The sequence below is a fragment of the Takifugu rubripes genome, chromosome 1, assembly GCF_901000725.2.
Source record: "Takifugu rubripes chromosome 1, fTakRub1.2, whole genome shotgun sequence".
In the NCBI taxonomy this organism is placed as follows: Eukaryota; Metazoa; Chordata; class Actinopteri; order Tetraodontiformes; family Tetraodontidae; genus Takifugu; species Takifugu rubripes.
The window spans coordinates 1,725,042-1,747,891 of NC_042285.1; the positions used below are offsets into that span (position 1 = coordinate 1,725,042).

Here is a 22,850-nt window from a genome sequence, read left to right on the forward strand (position 1 = left end):
TTTAACCGTCTTCAATACCAGGAAGCAACAGGTGTGTGTTGGCAGCCACCTATCATAAATTTGCAGTGTATTTTGAATATTTTAAAAATCCTGTTGATGGGTATTTAATTATAAGTGGGGTTTTTAGGATTTTTTGTTGTTTTGTGGGTACATTTTGATGGACTTTTTTCCCTGTACACTAGTGACTGCACTTCCAGCCCCCCTCCATCAAGCTGAGGTCACTGATGACATCAGGGTGCATCATGGACACCAATGAATGGGTCTAGAGAAGGACCCCAGGGTGCAACACAGTGATGGGGACAGAAACTACGACTTACCATTGAGACCTAAACACAAAGATGAGGGTTTCTGGGAAAGTGTTTCTCCTTAAAGTGCACTAACGTTAGTTTTAGTTGCATTATCGTCAGCATGTGTGTTCAGTTCATGCCCAGCAGGGGTCAGTCACAAGTCAGAACACAAACAGAAAACGCTCAAAAATTACGATATCTTTAAAAAAAAAAGATGTTGTTTGACCTCATCAGACGCAATTACAGCATTCAAAATTTATGAGATATGTTCCAGTCAGAGCTTATTCAAGAGTAAATTAATGATGTGGCTTTACTGACACAACTCCAGTTCATCCTGGGAAGTATTCTCTGTCAAAATAAATATTTATTTAATCTATTTAATGTGCATATTTGCAGTCAGGCAAGGGGAGACGGATGTTAGAAAGACACATTAGCATATACAGACACACACAATAATTGGGACTGGAGAAATGGGACGCTGTCATTCTATTAATAAAGTATCGCCCAAAAGGCGACGGAGGGCGTGCGCGAGTCCGTGCGTGTTTCTCTCGGGTGGAGGGAGGGAAGGAGAGGAGGGGGCACTGGGCTGTGCAGCGAGCGGGTCTGCAGCAGAGGAGATGTGTGTTGCGCTGCGGTGAGGTCGCCACGCAGGATTGTTGCGCGCTCCTGCAGGAAACATCAGGCAGGTGAGGTTGTGCCGCCGCCGCGTCCATTCTCAGGCTGTCTCCGCGGCCACGGAGGTGACTGAAACGCCTGCGCAGGACAGGTGCACACGCGTTCACGACTGCTGCCTTCGCGTCCTGCTCCGTGTCGGTTCGGCTCTGACGTGAATTTATGTCCTTAGAAGTTCACCTGCATCTGTGCGCGGTGGTGTTTGGGGGGGAAACAAAGACGTGGGGCCATTTGTACTTCTCTAATATTTAAAGCTCAAAGGTTTCTCGTTTTTTTAAAATTTAAATTACAGCGCAGCAACGTGAGGAGATAAAGAGTAATAAAAGAACGGGAGGTCATCGGAGTTTATTGTGACGAAAAGTTGGCCAAACTTCAATTCTTAGAACTCAGAAATGATTAAAACGTTCAGAGGAAAAAGAAGCATGATTATTCTGCCATTGGCTAAACGTGGGGGGATTATATACACCATAATTATAGAAACTATATTCCGATTTCTGAAGTTATTCTTTATTACTGGCTATTTGTCTTTGCTTATTTAGTGACTTTGCTTATTCTGTGACAGCTCACTAATCGTATTGGTGCACAAAGTGTCTGATATGTCTGCGTAACGGCAGAAACGAGCAGTTTATCCCTCTAAAACAATAAAAGAATGAATTCTTTGAAATTTGACTCCAGCACACAACTTATGGAGTTGTTATAGAGGAGGTTTTCTTCCAAAATGATCACGAAAAAGGTCTGTTCTTAAAGATCAGTTAATATACAATCAATAAATCAAACACCAGCCACTAATTTCACAGTCAATATATGTTGAATATTACTTAATTATCCATTTACAAGTCAATGCGTTTTATTCCATTAAACTGTAACAAATAAACACTAAATTTTTTAAAAGTCAAATCAGTTTCTACACTGACTGGCTAAACTAAGGACTTCCTTTAATGACTTAACCTCTGGGGAGACAAGGACAGTGCGCCTTCATCAGAATATTATGTAGGGGATGAATTTATTAGCTGTTAATGCTCAGAGCACAATAACGGCACGACATGACGCCACATTTTACACTTTTTTCCCCTGTAGTTTACTAAACTTCACAGGAATCACAGAATGAGGTCAATCACAGCTTGTTATTTACTGGCAAGAGCCGATATTGATTTTAAAACAAGAGGCATCTGTTTGTTAAAAGAAGCTGATATTTCAGTTTGATATAAGTAAATAAAAGTTGTTGGACAATAATTGCTGTAACAAGTTGGTAGCTTTGTTTTTGTTCTATCCATCTTCTTATTCAAATCAATAAAGGAGGATACTTTTCAACAAGAGACTTATCATAATTCTGCTGTTGATTTCATTATTTGGGTGTTTGATGAGCTCATGTAGGCAGAGGCCAATCAGTGAAACGAGGCTAACACGTCCCTAAAGATCTGATGCTAAACCAGCTCTGTGGGTCAATAAACAAGAACAAACTGAGACTCTCCGTTAAGTGAACGGTGCTTCAGAGGCCGCCTGCTGCTGCTGCTGCTGCTGCTGCTGCTGCTGCTGCTGCTGCTGCTGCTGCTGCTGCTGCTGCTGCTGCTGCTATGTTCGGGTTCTCTCCTCCTCCTCGGCCGTGCCACCGGCGAGGTTCAGCAGTTTACCTTTCCCCAGAGTTTCCAGGCTTTTGTCAGAGAGGCGACAGTGTTTCGACATGGCTGGAGCTCCTCAAAAGTTCAGATGTGTTCAACACTGTGGTGTTTGCTGCACGTTGGGTGAGGGCAGCAGCTGACGACGCCACATTAAAGGGCTACGCTCCAGCCGTTGTCCTGCGCGTTGCCACAGTTTTGTTGCTTTGATAAGTTGCTTTCCTCCTGCAATTGTGAAGGGCCGCTCCGCTGTCAAATTCGAAGGTTGGCAAATTTGCATGACTAAACTGTTGTGAGTCGGTGTGTCATGAGTTGAGTTACGTCACTGGAGTGATCTGAGTCACAGATCTGCTGGTTTGGAAAACAGGTATTCCAGAAAGAGAAAGACCTGAGTTTTTTAATGCATTTAACATCATTTCTGCTGGAGCGTTGTGGACATCAAGCTTTGAGTTGTTGTCCTGTTCTGCTACATTAGAATCAGCTTCTTTTAGAAACTTGGCATCATAACTCCAACATTGTTGTGGAATCCTCCCTAAAGATCACTTTATCATGGCGGTTCCCCTCGGTTCTGGTCATAATGAGCCCACTGTGAGCTTTCTGCTGTGTCGAGGTTGTAGGCCCAACACATTCAGTCCTGACCTTTGGAACAGTAGTGTGGTAGATGTTGAGTTTGCAGAGTACAGGTGACACACAAAAACACACCAGCCCCTCCAGCCCTTACCGTCAGAGGAAAACTACTAATCCTCGTGGCGACAGAGGCAACGGAGCGGCGTTCATTTTATCCAAGTTAGATCAGCTTTGATAAACGCAAGGTCAAAGAGGGGTCTTCAAAAATGCCAACTTTGCCCCTTTTATCTCTCGTTCTCATTCTATGGTTTGATTTCAGCGCTTGGCCCCCAAAACTGCTAACAGAGAAGCAATTAGCTCCACTGTGCTTCGTGCTGCCAGTGATTAACTGTGCCAGCAGTGAAGATTAAGTGGGGAGAATTCTGTGGCGTCACCATGTGGGGAGCGGGATTCTCAGTGTTGACCCTTTGATCAGTGATGGAGCCAGAGAACGGGCAGCCAGGCGAAGATTGTGCTGATGGCACGAGGCCTAATCTTCAGATTACCCGTCATGCTGCTCCAGTCTGCACACGGTTAATTAAGGGATGGAGCTGCTTTTCCAACTATCCTATGACAGGGCAGCGTTATTAAACTCTCCTAGCTTTTTTTTTAGGTTGTCTCTCCTTTGCATAGGCTAATTGGCTGTAATCCGAAGGTGATGATTCATATCTGTAATTAATTTCCTGGCCTTTCTGTCATGTTGACAGAGAATGGTCAAACATCTCTTTAGCAAGGTTAAAATGCTATTAGTGCCAACTTCTATGTGCCTGACTTAAACCCACTTTTGGCCCTCCTCCACACAGATTGAGCGATTTCTGCTCACGCTCAGAGAGACTGTATCTCCGCAGAGGTGCTGAGGTTCGCCGCCAGATTTGTGTGACAAGCATGGGAGGCCAGAGATCAGCCCCATCCTGTCTGCACCTGCTGCTGTCTCTGCTGCTCGCCGCCACCATGTCGCAGCTCTGGGCCTTCCCCTTCAGCGCCTCCCTGGACCTGGACGTCACTCCCAGGACTACAGTCCTCTCCAAAGGTGAGGAGGCGGACGGAATAATGTATCGGTGGCTGCCGATCAACTGGTGTCAAAATAAAAAAAATAGTCTAAATGATAAAATATACCTGATATACTGTTTACTGTATATGATAAAATGGCTTAAAAAGTTGTATATAACATTAGGTCCAGCAGTGTCCAGACAGGAACTGTTGATGTGCTTCCAAGGATTCCAATTTCTCAAACTCTCTCCCCAAAAGAACAACAACGCACTTCCTGTTTTTTGAGCTGTTAAACCGTGATGGGAACCGGAACATGAGTATCCCCCACAGAGATTAGGGTTACAGCACAACATCCACAATCCCATCACGGCCTATTGGATGCTGCTCTGACTCCTTCCAGCCCGTCCTTTAAAAAAAAAAATGGAGCAGTTTCTGTGACGCCGGACCAGACGACGGCTCCGTGCAGCCACTTATTAACGGCCTCTCGCTGCGCCTGTCCTAGATCACGCGGCTCAGCCAAGGCTCTAATGACACGATTGACAGGAGGCCCCCCATACAGGAACAAGAAAGCTGAGGATCTGATTAGTGTCGGAGCGGGAATTACTGCCGATTCATAGTATCTTGGCAGGCGTCATCAGCATCTTCTCCCTCTCACCTTCCTGCCTCTCCACTCACCTTTTCCTTCCCCCCCCCCCCCCCCCCTCACTGCAGCAGCTTCCTCTGCAGCTGCAGCCAGAAGTGAAGCCCAACTGGACTCAAAACTCCGAGGACAAGTACTATTAGAGGAAGGGTGGCGTGAACAAGGCCAGCGCTGGTTTTACCTGAGCTCAGCACGTGCGATATCACGAGAGCCGTCACCACGCACGTGAGGAGATTCTGCTGGAGCCACTGAATCCTTATAATAACATGAGCAGATGAGGAATCGGCTACTCGTGTTTGTTTGCTAATTTATTTGGACTTTTTCTTGCTCCGGTTTCAGAGGCTCCAAAAAAAATAACCTGCTTTTGTGGCAGAACGTGAAGAAATAAGTTAAATGTAATCAGGTACTGCAGAAATTTGATTCCAGTATTTTATTTCCACTTAGTTGATTATTAATATTCATGGTTTTAATAACTTACAGTAGACGTCACACATAAATCTGTACGCAGTCAATTTTCTTCTATACGAGTGGGGAATAATAGCCTAGAATAATGGTTGATCCGTGTAGATTAAGGGTTCCTTATAGGATTATAAGTGTATCATAGATGGAACCCGTAATCTCGCCTGAAAAATCATCTTGTAATTGTCGTGTTCCTGCATCTCCGAGTCAGATTATAAATCCTATGATTGAATGTTTTCTGTCTTTTCCATCCAAGGAAGCTGCCCTTGACCTACTTTTCCAATCATCGGGGGGGGGGCATGTGAGTGCACGTGTCAGCATGCGTTTCATCAGCCTTGCTGCGTGTTTACTTGCATGTGCTTGTAGTCACACCGTCCGACGATGTGTCTGTCTGGGCTTGATTTGGCGTACGTGGACGTGTACAGTGTCATGTGGGGGTGTCGGTACCCGTGGGAGGAATTACATTATACTCCTCAGCTGAGCATTTATTAATTTACCCAGTGCAGATGGGCTGCATAAATGGGAGTAGAGGAACATGTAGATCAGATTCAAATGGAAGAAAATGACCTGAGGTCCCACTTGTGCTTTGTGTAAATTGTAAATGTCGACCTGGTAAACACAATCTTCCGCGATGCTTTGACAAAAATCCATGATTCGGGAGGACTTTGTCTGGAACTGGTTGATCAATAATTGGCTTTTGTCGGTCAGAATGTTTGCTCTCTGTGCTCTGATATCTTGTTTTAGTTCAGAAGTGTTCCGTCGTGCAGGTATGAGATCGAGTTTTCTCTCCAGAAGTGAAATTGAAGCTTCTTGACTGCGTTGTGAACTCTACACGCTCTGCCCACGGGGGTTTCTTCCCTTTTCTGTGCCTCTGCCACCAGACCTGAAGTAATGGCCTTGTGCAATATTAATGCACAGTAAGTCATTTGTTGCTGTTATGACAAGCTGAGGCAGCAGGGTCGGGCTGGTGAGATTCTCTGGGGTCGGGATCATTATTAGACCCTGTTTGATTTGATGATTTGAATGGATGAAGTAATTATTGTGTGGTGGCGACGGGCCCCCGATGGTCACCGACTTACAGCACAGCTGAGTCTCTCTATCTTTGCGGAGCCGCAGTTTGGCTCTTTGACTAGAGTTTTAAAATCAGAATCACAGTTTTGTGATAAGAGTTTTATTTGCACTTTTATTTTTACCCTCCTGCTTCCTCAAACCCACAGAGACGTCCACGGTGCCTTGATCTCATTTCCATCTGGCAGTGGCGATGTCAGACCGACCGAGTCTTATTGGTGATTCACCGAAATAGACCTGAAGCGACACAGAAAGTATCGTGCGTGTTAATTGAGGCTGTCGCCTCATTCTGAAGCGTACCTGAGCTTAAAAGTCTAGCGAACGTATCTCCGGGACTCGCATTTTTAGCAGGTTGTTGTATTGAAGCATCTTAAATTTTCAAATTTGAAATGTGTGCCGATCAAACCGAACCTTCAATTTACCATCTAAAGCTCCGGTGATGATTGTTACCTTATTTCCCTTCAGCATTTGACTATTAGACAGTAACACGTCCATGTTGCACCATTTGGTTCCTATTCCCAGACTCCAAGGCGCTGAGTTGTGTATTACTTCTTATATAATCTACGGTCATTTTCATTGACTCCGGGCTGAGAGGGGAAGCGCGGGGGTGCTTATATAACGCAGAAAGTTGACAACAAGTCACAGTTCCGACACTGTCCAACGAAGTTAAGTCAGCCTCACCTTCCAGCAGTCGTTCCCAGGCACGTGTGTGTTGGTGTCACACGGCCTCCTCGTTGGATCTAGTGATCACTGAGTCACATAGGAAGTCACAAAGGAAATCCCGCAGTCAGATGACTTTGGCGGACACACGCGCGCACTCGCTGCTGACAAATGTGCAGTGGATCCAGCATCACGACGCTGAATCACAACACAAACACACCACACACACTTGTCAGATCCTCCGAACCGCTGACAGAATTGTCTTCATTCTTGAAAGCTGTGAACAAGCGCGTGGGTTCTTTCTATCCCCGGCGGCAAACCTGACGGATCTTTCCAGAAGGCCGGTTTGACCTGTTTCCTCATCAAATCATGCATTCTGAAATTTGCACAAAGAGGCAGAAAAACACACACTTGCGTGTGCACGTGGACGACAAGAGTAAATAGAGGCCGGTGTACAGGCGGGACAGTTTCTGGCACACCTCGGCTCTCTGTTGACATTCCTCATTGATCTTGCAGCACCGCTCGGGCTGTGTGTGCTTTGGCTACTCTGGCGGACACGTTTTAAACTCCGGGCCAGTTCATGGAAGCTGTTTTGGGGCAGAGCCGTGCTCCCAGTGGGTGTAAATCAAGAATAAATCAGATCTTAAATCAGATCGGAACAGCGTCCCTCAAATTTAGCGTTGCTTCTGTCGTCTTTGGTTTCTTTTTCCTCACTTTTATTTTAGCCGCACTGATCGATATTTTCCTTAACAATGGAAGCGATGACGGCGTGTGAAAGCGGTTGATGAGGCCCACGCGGGATCGAAAGCGCTGACTCTGCAGTTTTTTAGAGCCAGGTACTGTTACAAGTGTAGCAGCAGTGAGGTAAAAAGAGAGACCCGACTCCCGATGGCTTCTTATCTTCCGGACTGTTTGCTCACGTCAACCTAAAATGAACGAGGGGAGAGTCGATCTTGGATTATTTTTAGGCCGGCACTGTGCTTTTCTGGAAAGTTCGAGCTTGTTCCGCCAAGACCAAGGTCGTGGCCTCGGGCCCGGGACATTTTCGCGTCACAGTAGCCCTTCTCATTAACACGTCAGCGCTGTTATGTCACATCAACACTATTTTTATTAGGCAGAAACCAAGGCTTTTGCTCACTCTTTGATGATTCACATTGAGTGGGCCCATGATACGGCCCCGGGCTGCCATTGTGTTTACGTAACCTCTTCTTTGAATCCAATCTCGTGATCTTGTTCACGACGCAAGTGATGTTTCAGTGCATGAGATGTGGCCGTGTTTGTGCCCAGGACGCGCGTGTGTCTGTGCGCCCCCCGCTGTGTGGCTCCTGCCAGCAGAGTCCCCCCACCCTTCGGATGAATCGCACCCCCGGCGTGTCCTGACCTTTGGCTGCGTCAGGAGTTGCTCGTTGCCCGCTCAAATCTGAGGCAGACTGTCTGTGAAAAATAATATCTGACAATCACACTGGGCCGTCTTTAGCGTTACGTAAGGTTTCCCCAACATGGAAGGCAGCACTTCTTGGAAGGGTTGTATTTAAATCCATAAAAAGGCTGCGCCCTTTTTCTCCAAAGCTGATATGACAGCGGGATAATCTCAAGGATTATTTGAGCTATTACAAGATTGAGCTCACGTTTCGCCGGTGCTGATTTTAACTCCTCAAGTCCTTATTTTACTTGTCTCGATTGCTTAAACTTGGAATTCTGACGTCAGTCCGAATTTTTTAAACTTTCTTCTAAATTTTACATTTTGACACGATGGCATTTTAAATGCTTCTTTTAAACTTTAGATTCTTTACATTTTCTCAACTGGCTCAAATTCATTATTTTACATTTGCAGTATTTCCGTATAGACAGTATTCGTGTACTTTTTAAACTTTCTATGTGTTATAGTGTCAGTGTGTATGTCTGGTATTATATAATTAAAGAACTTTGCACTCTTTGTTCTGCTTTTAAAACAAGTCCAGATCTTGTCATCAGGATCATAAAAACCCGTCTGACTGCAGGAAATCACCATTTTACTTTGATCAAACCTCAAAGTTTGTTCAAAGATGTCAGATTGTCCTTTATTGGAAACACGAACACTTTTATCTATTTAATTTTCTTTCTACCTGATTGTATTTTATACGTTTTTGGTTGTGAATTTCTTGGTTGGCTTCCTCTGCCGGTCTCAAATTTTTGGAGCTGTCATGCATAACATCAGTCTGACGGCCATGACGGAGCTCGTACGAAAATAACCTAATTATTGACCAGTGAGGGTCCCTGCGGTTGCCTGGCTGTCAGTGATAAAACCAGTAAGAAAGGGCTAGCAGGGAGGAAGGTGGCCAGTGGGGGAGTCTGGCCTTCACGGGTGCTCCCAGAGTTTCTGTCATGCCCCCAGTGGGGGGGAGATGTGTGGGGGGATAACATGGCGTTGGGATGTTGCACGCTGTGGTATTATTGCGAGGTTGACACTGGCTGTCACCCGCTTCGCGATGGTGGGGAATCCTACCGTTAAAACGCCTCAGTAATGCTGTAGCTGCCGTCCCAGAGGGAACTCAAGGCCTCGAGGAAGGTTTCTGTTTGTCCTGTTCTGTTTCCACATTTGCATCAGGAGGGATTACGTCTTCCTCAACTGGTCTGACAGCTTTTACTGACTTAAACTAACATTTCCTCAGCTGTTTTTTCACTAAGTTTACTTTGAGGAAACTGTAAATCTTTGCACTTCGTCTTTAACAAGGCCTCTGCATAATAACCACTAGTTCTCATTTACCACCTAAAGTGGAGACTACGGCCTCAACAATAACAACGAGTTATTCAAAGCTAGACCACAACACTGTTCTGAAATTATAACAAGAACATCAACACTACTCCTACTCTCTCTGCTACAGTTGATAAGCCTCCAACCCCCCCTAAACAAATACCTTCATAAGTCCTTTTACCTGAAAAATACAACAAAGATAACTGGTAAGATTAGAGATAAAACCAGTCAGTCAGATGGCGGAATTATGCAAAACCAGCCAGAACAAAGTCAGCTACTACATCTAGTTTCACCGCAGTTGAAGCTGAAGTTGCTCTCCTGACGTAATGCCATCAGAACTGTCGTGATGTCGATCGAGACCAATTTTCAGCAGATAATAAATAGCTGACTTGTTCCCGAAGCCATTAAGGTAGCTTTGATTAAAATAGAGCGCCGGATGTTTCAATGTTCAGAACTATCAGAAATCCTCCTTTCAAACCCGAGAGCTGCAGAATAGATTGTGCTATTGTCTACAACCCTCAAAAATACATTAATGATATGCTGATACAGTATAATTCAGGATTTAGGAGTGTTGTCACCTTCCTGGGAGCTGGGACATGTTGGCCTCTGGTTTACAATTTAAAATGGAATGACGCCTCCCTGTGTCTGCCCCCCCCCCCTGTGTTGACGCCTTAATTTGCTCTCTGATGACAACTGCCGCCTTTGCATAAATGCAGGAATCACATTTATTCCATCGGACACGAGACTCTTCAGGCGTCCAACTCTCAGACCGGAGCTCTGTAAACCTGCTTCAGAGATCCTCCATATCCGCAGAAAAAAATGAAACAATGTCCTCATTTCTTATTGCCTCACAGCATCAGGCCAACCTGCCCCCATTTCTGAAGTGCTGGGGCGGTTTCAAATATTTAGTTCTGTGCACCAGGACGGCCACGTCGCACTGTGACCGATATAAAGCGTTTGTCTCCACTGAGGATGAAATAGATCACAAATCAAACATGGAGCAGCTGAACACCTAGAATTTGACTCACTCACAGGCGCAACGTCTCTGTGGCAGAGCTGCTGATGGGATTTGGCGTTACTGGGGCATGGTTAACACTGAATGCCCCAATATTTGTTCCTCCTAGTGCTCCCCCCCCCCCCCCCCTTTCTCAGCCTTCGCTCCAGGAACCACCCCCGTGTTGCTGCTCTCCACTGAGACTCAAACTCATGCATTTAGAGCAATCTTGGTGTTTGAGATCCAAATTTCCACGATCTCCGCAGGTCTGTTGGGCAGCTCCCATTTCTTTGGCTCGTCCCGGAACTACAGCGCCCTGCTGCTGGAAGAGGAGTCCGGGCTGCTGTACGTGGGCGGCAGAGGAGCTCTGTACGCTCTCAACACCTCCAACATCTCCACAGCCACGGGCCTCAGAGTGAGTCCACCACATTGTTGCATTAGACAGAGAAACTGGAAAAATAGCTGCACGCTCCCCCCCAGTTCTCTTCAAGGGGAGAAACCCCAAAGCGGATCTGGTAAATCCACCCTGTTATGGATTAAATGCGGCAGAAGTTTATTAATTTGTCTTCAAAGAAAGATGAAAATCTAATTATGCTCTCTTTCTAATTTCTTTTTTTTTTTTACCTTATTGTCACATCCAATTGTATTTTCCCTTTTATCTTCCCTTTCTTCCACTGATCATGGAATCAATGTCTGTTCCTTTTTTTGGCTTCGTATTGAGCTAATCACATCTTTCTTGCACTCCCCCCCCCCAATTGTTTGCAGATCGATTGGGATGCTTCCCCTGAACAAAAGAAGCTTTGCCTGAACAAAGGCAGAGACAATCAGGTACAAGGCTGCACCATCCCCGTCTATTATTATGATTATCGACAGCTACAACAGCTCCTGCTGTGTGTCGGCATGTTTCCTCCATCCCTCCTTATTATGAGGTCACATATATATATATATTTATTTTGTGGCGTCTCTCTTTGCAGACAGAGTGCTACAACCACATCCGCTTTCTGCAGAGATACAACGAGTCTCACTTATACACCTGTGGAACAAACGCCTTCAGACCGCTCTGCGCTTACGTAGTAAGAACCTTGAGACGCGATTTCGCTGCAGCTCTGCCGCCGTAAGATGATAAAAAAAATAAATTAATCCAGTCCCAACCGCTCTGACAGGACGCGGAGCGGTTCAGCCTGTTATCAGGCATTGAGGAAGGCAGGGACAGATGCCCGTATGATCCGGCGAAGGGCTACACTGGCCTTCTTGTCGGTATGTGTCCCGTACCAGCATTTAATCAGTTTTATCTTGCTTTAGTCAAAATTCAGGATCATATCCTGTATTTACACACAAGCTGCTTCAAATAAAGGCTAGCATCATCGTGCTGTGGGCCTGTCGTCATCCCACAAAGAACACCTCCATCATTTTAACACCATTTTCCCCCTTTTTTAAAAAATAAAGATGGAGAGATGTTCACTGCCACTCAGTACGAGTTTCGCAGCTCCCCAGACGTGCGCCGAAACTTCCCCTTCCCTACGCTCAGGACAGAGGAGGCCCCCACCCGATGGCTTCTGGGTAAATTCAAGGGAAATTGTGCAAGAGCAGGCGAAGTGTTTGCTAATCCAAACCTCTTTTTCAGTCTTGCTTCACATATAGTTTCCAAGGAAACCCTGTTCGTAAGACTGTTGTTGGTCCTGTGTGTTTCCCTGGTGTACAGAGGCAGATTTTGTGGGCTCAGTGCTGCTGAAGGAGAGCTTCAACAGCTCTGTAGGTGACGACGACAAGATTTATTTCTTTTTCACGGAGAGAAGCCAGGAGCAGATCGCCTACCCGAGCCAGACGAAGGTGTCCAGGATCGCCCGCGTCTGCAAGGTCAGAGACATCAACCAGCCTCAGTACTATTAACCATAATTGTCTTAATGGTTTCACTGGATTTGGAGAATTAGCAGGGTTAGTGTGGCTGCAAGGTCACGAGAAGAAAGGGCGGAAGGAGGCGGGAGAAAAATTACAAAATGGTGGGATTATTGAAGGCGTCACGTCTGCCGTAGCCACGATTTTCTTTGGATAATTTCCTCCCAGTGTCTCGCGTCTTGGTTTCTTCTTTCTGTGCCACTGTTGCCAGGGAAAACTGCAATTTTCACCAGGCTCCACCTCCAGTGGCGAACCATCTCTCCCGATGTAGTGCCATCTCGCCCTGCTTCGGTCCTCCTCCCCCTCTCTTTCCCTCTCACCTCATTTCACTTGCGATCAGTATTCCCAGGCTAGGCAGCGTCTCAAAGCAACTCTTCCTAGAGGTCCTGCTGTTTCTTATGGTTGTGCGTCTCACAATGCTCTAATTACTGCCGCTGTTTTGTGCTGCGCTGAATTTGTGTTGCAGTGATGTCAGAAACATCCCAACTAGCTTTAACTTCTTATGCTATATTAGTGATGCATTTAAGGCCCTTGTTGATGACAAGGCCCAGGGATGAAACAGTGCCCTTTTTTGCTGCCTGATTCTGTTTTTCCAAGATAAAATGAACATCCTTGTGCACGCATCTGCAGCCTGCAGCCGTGCCCGCTGAGTTCTTCTTTTAAATTTGCATGTTTGTCCCACTGTGACAGGCAGCTTTTTCACATCAGTCTGTCAACTCCTCAGCCACGTGTTGAAAATGTAAAAAAAAAAAACTGGCGGAGATGTCCATCATGACGTCTGAGTACACGTGACCCTGGTGCTTGTTCAGACACGACACAACCTGTGGAAATGCCGTCATGTTGGTGATGAATTCACCTGTGAATACAGTTAAAGTTATTTACGACAAGCTCTCGCTCCATCTGAAGACCTGCCGGAGATACACTTTGGCCTCCTTCCGCTGTAGTTGCAGAGAGTGTAATGAGAAGCAACTGTAATGGCTCAAAATGAAGTAGGCCACAGTGGCACGTGCGTATGACGTGCCGCCCCCAGCTGCCACATCCACAAGGCTCTGGCAGCAGCCATATGCCTCAAACCACAGAAGACCAGCTATTCTGTTAGCCGCGTAGCCCGTTGCCACTTTGTTTCTGTGTAAAGAGGGTTGCACAAGCTCTCTTTTTCTCTGCAGCACCTGATATAACAGTAGTAACACTTTTGCATCATCTAATCAAGGATTATGGTGCCCTCAGGCATATAGCGCTGGTGCCGCACCCTCACGTCCTGTTATATTCACAGATTCACGTCATGACAGCCTGCTGACCTGCACATCGCTTTGACTGACACAAATTGTAATCTGTCAGAACATCCCTTTAGCTGTTCCCATGTTAATATCACAGTAACAAACGCTTCTGTTTTTGATGCATTTGAACTCCGTTTCTCTCTCTTTTTCTCTTTTTCTCTTCCTCACATGCATAAAAATTACTTGCAGTTACTAATGCACTTTTTTCGTTTGCGTAAGCGTTTTATGACTTTGTTGTTTTTTGAGCGTAGGAGGCTGCAGGGAGACAAACAGCAGCACATCTGCAGAGGACATAAACAGAGAAATATGAGGCACTTTACTTCCAACAGAAGGAAAAGGATCCTTCATATTTTTTGCTCCGCTCCCTAAATGAGCTGTTCTAAATGACTCTTTTATGCTGAGATTTCGTGCGGCATCACCACCCACTGCTGCCATAACTCAATTTGAGCCAAAATGCCCAAGCAGCCACACTTTCTTCAGCCATACTCTTTTCCAACTACTCTTTAAATGTAGTGAAGGATCTGTTGTCTACTGTGTGCAGAATGACTGGGGGGGTCAGCGGACCCTGCAGAGGAAGTGGACCTCCTTCCTCAAGGCCAGAATGGTGTGCACCGTCCCAGAATATGAGCTGCACCTCAATATCCTGCGCAGCGTGTTTGTCCTACAGGGTCGAGACGCACGGAGCAGCATTTTCTACGGCATCTTTGGCCTGGAATGGTGAGACAGAATGTTGCTTTGCTCTGCTAAAAGCCTTATTTTACCTGTGGTCAATGAACATCGTGCAGACGCTGAATATTCTGCTCAACTTTACATGTGACAACAGGAAGTTTGTCAGCAGAAATATCAGGAGTGTCTTTGATCTCATGAGAAAGATTTAATATCTAAGATTGCTTTTCAACATGACTGGAGGGTTTTACAACACTGAACAACCCAATTAAAACTGCAGCGAGGAAACACACGGTGGACCATCCATTATTTAGATGTAAACACGTCGCTTTTATTTATGAAATCATCACCGCCGTCTTTTGCGATATGAAAAATAATGAATTCCCAGCTCGTGTGTCTGTGCAACAAGGCTGCTTGTCGAGCGGACGTGACGTTCTCGGAGGACGATGACAGACAGGAGAATAACTGGCAGCCGTGCGACTGTTCATGCGGAGTCACGCTTCATCCTGACAGGACCGCTTTTGTTCCCCAACGCCGCTTTTTTAAGGAAAAAAGCGTGCACCTGCGTGTGGCGTGTAGTCACCCCCAGTTAGTGCACGAATGATGAAGCCCCTGAGCAATACTACTCATCACGACTTGAAAACAGACTCTGGTTTCACTTCTGACTCATCTCTCTCACGTGAGTGCGTTTGAAGGCTGAGTTGGGTGCACAATGGGCGTAAGAATGTGACACGCCCACATCCCCCCCCATCACTAATTTCACCTTTAGGCTGTACATTTTGCGGTCAGCTGGATCCCAGCTCATGCTGTTGCTATGTTGGAGGAGCCTCTCTCTTTCACAGGTGCTGTGACAAAACCACAAATTAGGCTGACTCACCTTAAAAACCTGAAAAAACTCGGCAGGACAAATGATCCCCCCCTGGAGTAGATCCCAGGAGCAGCTACTGGAGATAAAGAGGGAAAATCACATGCCTGCCAGTGATGGCCCTCCCACGCATCCATACAAGAAGCACTGATAAGATCTAAGAGGGCCTAAAGATCATAACACCCACACTCTTAGCCACAAAGGTGCATTGTTTTCCCGAGAGTGGAAGTTTATGATCTGCGATGCGTTTGAAATGTGATCTGGGTGACAGATAATGACCTCCCGGTGAATCATTAATCCCCAGCTTGACCTCTGGATGTGCCTCTGTGGTGGCTGATTGTTTTTCCAGGAAGAATATCAAAGCCTCCGCTATCTGCCAGTATGCTTTCTCGGATGTACAGAAAGTTTTCGAGGGCCCCTACATGGAGGTTCAGGACTCGAAGTGGAGGGAGTACACGGGGAAAGTTCCAGAGCCGAGACCCGGATCGGTACGCTTCCAGCACTCCCCCGTCTGTCTCCTTCAGCGTCCCTCTTCCGTAATCCGCTGTGCTAATACGTTTCTCTGCAGTGTATTACAGATTTGCACAGGTCCCAGAGCATCAACACCTCTCGGGACCTCCCTGACAACGTCCTCACTTTCGCCAGAAGGCACCCGCTGATGGCCGGTCAGGTGCACCCCGTCGGGCTGCGCCCGCTCATGTTCAAGCGCAGCGTCAACTACGTGAGGATAGCGGTGCACAAGGAGCCGGCGCTGGACGGGAACCTTTACACCGTTCTGTTTTTGGGAACTGGTGAGCTTCACGACGAAACCCTAACGAGTTCATCTGCTTTCGACGGGCTTTCGCGTGAAATCTGAATTCTGAGCCGTGTCTCGTCATGTCTCGTCCTTCAGACGATGGCTGGCTGCATCGAGCCGTCGACGTCCAGGGGGAGATGCACATCATCGAGGAGCTGCAGTTGTTTGATAAACCCCAGCCTGTAGAGGGCCTGGTCATTTCCTCTGCTCTGGTAGGCGCCCCATCAGGCTTTTCTGACGCCCCAGTTCTGCGTGAATGATTCAATGTTCCCTTGCACAGAGGAGCATCTACATCAGCGCCGCCTCTGGACTCGTGCAGTTACCCATGTCGGCCTGCCAGAGGTACACCTCCTGCTACGACTGCGTCTTCTCCAGAGATCCCTTCTGTGGCTGGGACGGGAAGGTGTGCGTGGAAGTAGCCTCACGTGCACAGAGGTGAGGGAAGGGCGGCCCCTGCAGCGCACGCTGTCTCAGAGTACAAAGTACTTTGACACATATTTGGACAAACATCAACACTCTCGTCGTGACAGACACATTTGCAGAGTTTCCATTTCCTCCGCGGTTGGTTCTTTCACTTCCTCCTTAAATCCCTTTTTTCTTGTCTTTCTGCTGACAGCCGACGGATGTGAATCATTACGATGTGTTCATTTTTGAATTAGCTGACCTTTACAGCCCGGCGGAAATACCAGAGTCTCATAATCATAAATACAAGAAAAATGAAAACTTATTTTTCTTTGGTTTCTATGAAAACAGGTCTGAGTCAATGTCGGCGATCGTGGCGTTCATCTCCGCAGAGCCTCGTTTTAGTAGAATCAGAGTTAACGAATGGCCAGTAATCAGTAAATCAGCATCTGAATGAGGTTGAAAAGTGCAACTGCGTAATTCTTAATTAAAACTGCAACCACTGACATTTTGTTCTGAATCGATCACTTGTATTTATGACCAGTGGTATTAATGGAGCAGTCGGGAATTTTAGTTGCATATTATTTTACCAAAAGCATTTTTATTCTGTAATGCACCTCGTCTAATTTTGGTGTGAAAGTGAAATCTTTATTTATATAGGAGGATATAAAAATGAAAGTTCCCACATCCACGGAGGCTCAGATTAGTTGGGTCCACTCCAGAGACTGTTTGCGTCCCTCCGCCATCCCTCTGCCTGACTGAGCATCAGACATCTTAATCTCCATAATGGCTGCAGAAACATCAGCCTCGCCTGTTGGTTTTGTCAAAAGAGACATCGAGATTTTAATGCCACACAATATGCAGTTAAATTCTTTCTTAATTCAAAGCTGCATTCTGAGTAAATATGAGCGGTTCTCTCCTTTGAAATGGTCATTCAGTGGGTTTATTTTGCAGTTTTATGTGAAATACTTGCTGTTTTGTTCATTTGGGAGGTTTTTCTGATCCCAAATATGAACTCTAATGTTGAAGAGCCTTGGAGGATGTGAGTAGCAGTATGTTCTTGTTATATTCTGCAGCGGCTCTCACCCCGAATCTCTGTTATGCTTCAGGTCAAATCTAACCCAGGATGTCTTAAGAGGGATCAGGGGCTGCAGAGAAAACTCTGGAAACGGTACGTGCACACTCGCAAGCACAGGCTGTACATTTTGACTATGTCATATGAACCTTTGAAGTTTAAACGTACGTCCCATCCTTCCTTTCCGCCCCGTTTTCACACGCTTTGAGGTCAGACAGACTAACGCAAACGCCTTCCTCGTCCGGCTGAAAACTTAGCAGCTATTAAGGGATTTCACAGGTGTGCGCTCCTCGCTCATCCCTCAGGTCCCAGCGCACACATTTTAATCAGTATCTGTCCTGCTGAAGGTCAGCTGGTCATTCTAGCTATATTACAGGACTCATTGTGCTTAAATAGGCTTAAGAAATGCTGTGGGATATGATTCCAAACATCAGAGCTACACAGGTGGCTCACCTTCACCTTGCAAAGGTGACGCTGGTGACCTCCTGCTCCCTCCTGCTCTGCACCCTCCTGCTTTGCTCCAGCTCCTGCGGGTCTGTTAAATGTCTCCTCTTCTCTGTCTGATCAGTGATACACAGGAAGCGTTCCGTGATGGCGGGCGACGACGTGCTCCTCCAGTGTGAGTTGCGCTCCAACCTCGCGTCCCCTCGCTGGACCCTCAACGGAAGGGAGCTCATGGGATACGGCCTCAATTCGGGCTACCGCATCGGGACAGACGGCCTCCTCATAATCGGAGCTCGTGCGCAGCAGAGCGGCTCCTACCGCTGCTTCGCCGTGGAGAACTCTGTGTCTGTCCTGGTTTATCTTTACTCAGTCCGGGTGCACACAGACCCTTACTTCCCTGTGGAGCCAACAGCCGCCACTGAACCAACCGTAGTCCCCAGCACGACCGTCATGGCCACCAGCGTCCCCTCCGAGCAGCCCCTGCCTTCCCCTCCGGCCCCCTTGCCTCCGCAGTTCCAGACGTACAGACACATGGAGGCTGTGTACATCTCCCTGGTGGCGATTCTGGGGGGCCTCTGCTTGGTGTTAACCGTGGTGCTGCTGTATGTGAGCTTCTGCACCAGGCGGGCCGTGCAGGACAGGAAGTTCTCCCAGCAGGGGCTGCAGGTCTTGGGGGCCTCTGACAGAAAGCGAAGCTCGCACTTTGAACTTAAGACCATCGCTAGCCACTGTAACGGCCGCCAGGATCGCCGTTCCACCTCTGTGCCGACCTTTGGGGACCTGGGTGACGGCTTCCTGCAGATAGTACCGGGAGAGGGCCAGTTGTCTCCCGCCAAGACCCCTCCTCCAGCCCCACCGCTCCCCATGCCGCCACCGCTGCCCAACATGGACTACGCCAACGGTCTGTCGGCCACGCTGCCCAGCGTGCTGCGCAAGATGAACGGGAACAGCTACGTGTTGCTGCGGCAGGCCGACTCCGAGGGCATGTCCCCCCTTTATCATTCCTTCACAGAGGAGCTCAACAGGATCCTGGAGAAGAGGAAACACACACAGCTGAGCCTGCAGCCTGACGAGAGCTCAATTTAGACCTGCTTTTGTTGATTGTCACACTTATTTATTCATACCTAACCTGGAATTGTGGGAGGAGCCGAGTGTTTGTGTCAAATGCTGCCGTGATTCCAAACAGTCTCAGAAAAGTCTGCAGGTTGTTGCTAAGGCAAATGGCCCAGAATTTCACTCGAAAGGACAATGGAGCGAGCGGAGACGGTGTGAAGCTGTAAAATGTGCACGTGGCGCAACGCGTTGGGAGCAAAATGACGCTACCTCAGAGTAGACTGTTCTGGAAAGGCTGGCAACGTAACGTGTCAGGAACATCAGTATTAACTCTACGGAGGGTAAACTCCTCCTCTAAAACCATTTCAGGTGGCCGCGGGACGTTTTAAAAAACCAAGCAGCCACTTAATGTGTCCCAAACCTCCCGAGACTCTCAGCGAGGCCAGTGGCACTTGTGGCTCCTTAATGGGCCGGAAGGATGAAATAAATGCCAGCTCATGCTTTTAGATGACATCCCAGCTGCCGCGGTGAGGCTCCGGCTGTTTTGGATTTGAAGCCGCTGTCTCCCATAAAAGTTTCTGACAAATTTAAAAAAACCCAATTCATTTCTTTTTTGCAGTTTAAGATTCAGAATCAAAACCCGGTGAAATCAGTAAAATCGAGCTACAAGGCAGATTCAAGAACTGATTAATCGTTTGACCGCTTCTGTCATGAATAATATGAAATGTTATAGAATCTTTTAACCGATTTGATCGAATCTTGTCCATGTGAGGCTTCTGGGGGAGTTATTACAACCACATTAAATGCATATTATGTGTTTATTAATGTCGTTAGTAGTTCTGTTGTAGTTGCATGAGAGCTTCTGTGATAACACGGCTCATACTCGTAGTTTTTCCTGATTTTGTGGTGAAAATTGATAGAATTTCCATCAGTTTTGCGGGTCGCCTCGGCGAAGTGGCAGCTGTGTGGCAGAAACAAACGGTCGTTTCGGTTACGGTCGTTTCGGTTACGGTCTATCCGACCGACGTCACCGCTGCTGCGATTGTTTTTCTGTATGAAACTTGTGGTGACCTTGAAGAGGATGCTCCCAAAGGCATCTCTGATTCACCCCGTCAGAGCGCTGGCGCGCCCCAGACTGCGGCACCTACAGACGGCGTTTCCTCGGCAAGGTTAATAAGACTATGATTGAATAGCACAAGTGTCATTCAAAGGGAAGTGACCAAAATGAATCGCTGAATGGTGCAAAAATCTGTCGCCGACAGCTGTAAATAAAAGATCCATCTTTCCCCAAAGTGATGAATCAGCTCTTATGGCGGCGGCCGTGTCTGCGGCGTCTCCCTACGTGTGTCTGTCCGCTTGGCTTGGGTCCACGGGGGGGTGGGGGGGGGTCTGTTTGCACAGAACCTTGTCGCCTCTGTAGGTAGAAGCAGTAGACATTTGACCCGAGTGTCCTCAGTAGCCACGCAGGATGCAGATGATGGTACAAGAAGGCAGGAACGCTTTTGCACTTGCATGCCCCCCCCCCTTTTTTCCCCCGTGAGAATATGAGAAAATGCACTTTATGAGGTTTTAAGAATTCCCCAGGCCTGTTGGCGGAGATTCCCGCTTCAAAGGTTGCCGAGCTGCCCTGCTGCTGCACTTCCCCCGTATGTGCGCAACACCAGGAACGTTGCGCTACGCTCTCTCGTATACCAGCAGACCACTTTGGGTCAGTGAATGCATCACCTACTGAGTGTGCTAGTCACTCTTAAGCCTGGGATAATGTGTCCATTTATTGTGAGAGGAGAGATTTCCAACAAATGTGTTGGTTTTTTTCAGTAAAATTTATCCCGATGCTTCGTCTTGAATGCCAAATGGCATTTAAAGAAATTACACACAAGTTAATACACACGTTTGTTACAAAAAGCCATTAAAAGGGATGTTAGGAAATATTTTAGTAGATGCCAAAAAGCAATATCTCTGCTTGGAATACATTTGCCAAAAACCCTGAAGAAATGTTTTATAGCTTGGCTACATTCCTGATGATGGGGTAGCATCATCCTGGCGCTCAAACCGGTTCTTTCATTTTCCTTTTTGACTGTTTGTCTCTATGGTTGGACATGGAGGAAAATGGCATTATATGCAGACGATCCGCGTCTGTGCGTTTTAGATCTGGCGGAACAAAAAGCACCTTCACACCTTCCTAACCTCAATCCGATTGCTTGTTTTAACTTCCTCATGTATCACTAGCTTCACTGAAAATGTAACGTTTCTGTTTGGAACCGTGCAGCAAGGATGAACCTGCGACTTTTGGTTTTTTGATCCCTTAATTTCAAACTGAGGGAGGTTTTGGGCTCAGGCAGAGACGCGGGCACTACTGGAGACCTTTATATTTGCTAGCTGTTTTCTCGTTTATTGCTGAAAGGTTTCGGTGTGGTGTCAGCGCGCCCCCGCGTTTGACCCGGGTAATTATGTACAAAGCAGCTGATGTTCCAAGCGCACACATGTCAAAAGGCTTCCCGCCTTTATTTTGTGGTCCTACTGCTTGTTTTTCCTCCTTATCTCTATTCCTCCCATCCCTACAGCTTTGGTTCCATCACCACTCAGCGTTACTGTGTCCGTACACGTGCACATTATCTCCAGCAGCCTGCTGAGTTCACAAATGGCTGCGGTGGCTCCCTGAACAATTAGCTAGCGGTTTTGAAAGAGTCCTGGAGTTTCTGTTTGCATTAGCAGTTGAGCTTCCTGTCTTAGTTCTCACATTAAAGACGGCAAAACAGGGTTTTGTGTGTGTGCAGAAAATATTATGTTCTGTAAAAATGTGTCCCAGAATTAACAAGATGTCGACGGTTTTTTAATGCTATAGCGCTAAATCCAGGCTTGCTTCTGGTGGTGTATTAGCTACAGATACGTTAGCAGCTTCTGTGCCCCTGTGAGGTTGTGGACGACCTGTACGACATAAAGGAATCTGAATCTGTGAACATTGCTGCTGCTCTTGCTTCCTGCCCACAAGGACGTCTGTTTACTACTTTCACTGGCTCAGCTGATTAAACTGTATTGTACTTTTAGGCAAAATAGCTCTATTAGTTTAACATCCACAGTTGTGCACACATGGCCACAGTGAATTATTATACTTGTTTTTGTGAATTAATTTCATCCTATTGTGCCAACTTGCGAGGTATTTTCTGTGAAGTGAGACATTTGTGCCCCGTTCTGCTGTTAACAGTATGTACATGTACCATTGTAAACTGTGATGCTTTTCATCAAGTTAGTTTTTTTTAATTAATTTTGAGATTTTGTCATCTTAAGTGATGTCCTTGCTCCTCCGGCAACCACATCAGCTCTTCAGAAGGGGCCTTTTTAAAAAAAAATGTCGACTCTGATGTCTAATTTATTTGACTTTGTTGAATTATTTCCTGCTGATAATAAAACACACTGCGATGTTTAACCCTCGAGGACCAGAAAGACGAGTCTGGACAGCTCTGAGCGGACGTCGGCACGTTACAAGCAACACTTTCCTCTTCAGTTCTACTTCATGTCACACGCAGATCTGAAACTGTTTTAATATAAATCTGACAGTCTAAAGGTATAGCATATAGGTAGTGATTAAATGTAATTTTTAGGGCAGCAGTCAAGGTGGTAACTTAGCAACAGCATCTTTATATAGCCTT

General features: G+C 46.7%; 1 protein-coding gene and 1 long non-coding RNA gene across 2 annotated transcripts; one reads left to right on the top strand and one right to left on the bottom strand.

Moving 5' to 3' along the window:
* Positions 1–829: 829 nt before the first annotated feature.
* sema4gb (sema domain, immunoglobulin domain (Ig), transmembrane domain (TM) and short cytoplasmic domain, (semaphorin) 4Gb) lies at positions 830–22,627 on the top strand. The gene is made up of 15 exons (XM_011612743.2): positions 830–973; positions 3,985–4,211; positions 10,993–11,141; positions 11,492–11,554; positions 11,701–11,799; positions 11,890–11,983; positions 12,173–12,286; positions 12,429–12,583; positions 14,441–14,616; positions 15,780–15,918; positions 15,999–16,221; positions 16,323–16,438; positions 16,507–16,661; positions 17,738–17,799; positions 18,272–22,627. Exons 2-15 carry the CDS (start codon positions 4,067–4,069, stop codon positions 19,231–19,233), a joined length of 2,652 nt encoding a protein of 883 aa, XP_011611045.2. The 5' UTR covers positions 830–973; positions 3,985–4,066; the 3' UTR covers positions 19,234–22,627.
* LOC115247914 (uncharacterized) lies at positions 6,426–7,356 on the bottom strand. Its single transcript, XR_003886984.1, has 2 exons — positions 7,020–7,356; positions 6,426–6,575 (listed from the first exon to the last, which is right to left on the bottom strand). It is a non-coding gene; the product is annotated as an uncharacterized lncRNA (long non-coding RNA).
* Positions 22,628–22,850: the final 223 nt, after the last annotated feature.

What these genes read in the sequence shown, in the direction of transcription:
- sema4gb (XM_011612743.2), top strand. Translation starts at nt 4,067, where the DNA reads ATGGGAGGCCAGAGATCAGCCCCATCCTGTCTGCACCTGCTGCTGTCT. An exon ending in ACAAAGGCAGAGACAATCAG is followed by an intron (nt 11,555 to 11,700) that starts GTACAAGGCTGC and finishes CTCTCTTTGCAG; the next exon opens with ACAGAGTGCTACAACCACAT. An exon ending in GACCGCTCTGCGCTTACGTA is followed by an intron (nt 11,800 to 11,889) that starts GTAAGAACCTTG and finishes CCGCTCTGACAG; the next exon opens with GACGCGGAGCGGTTCAGCCT.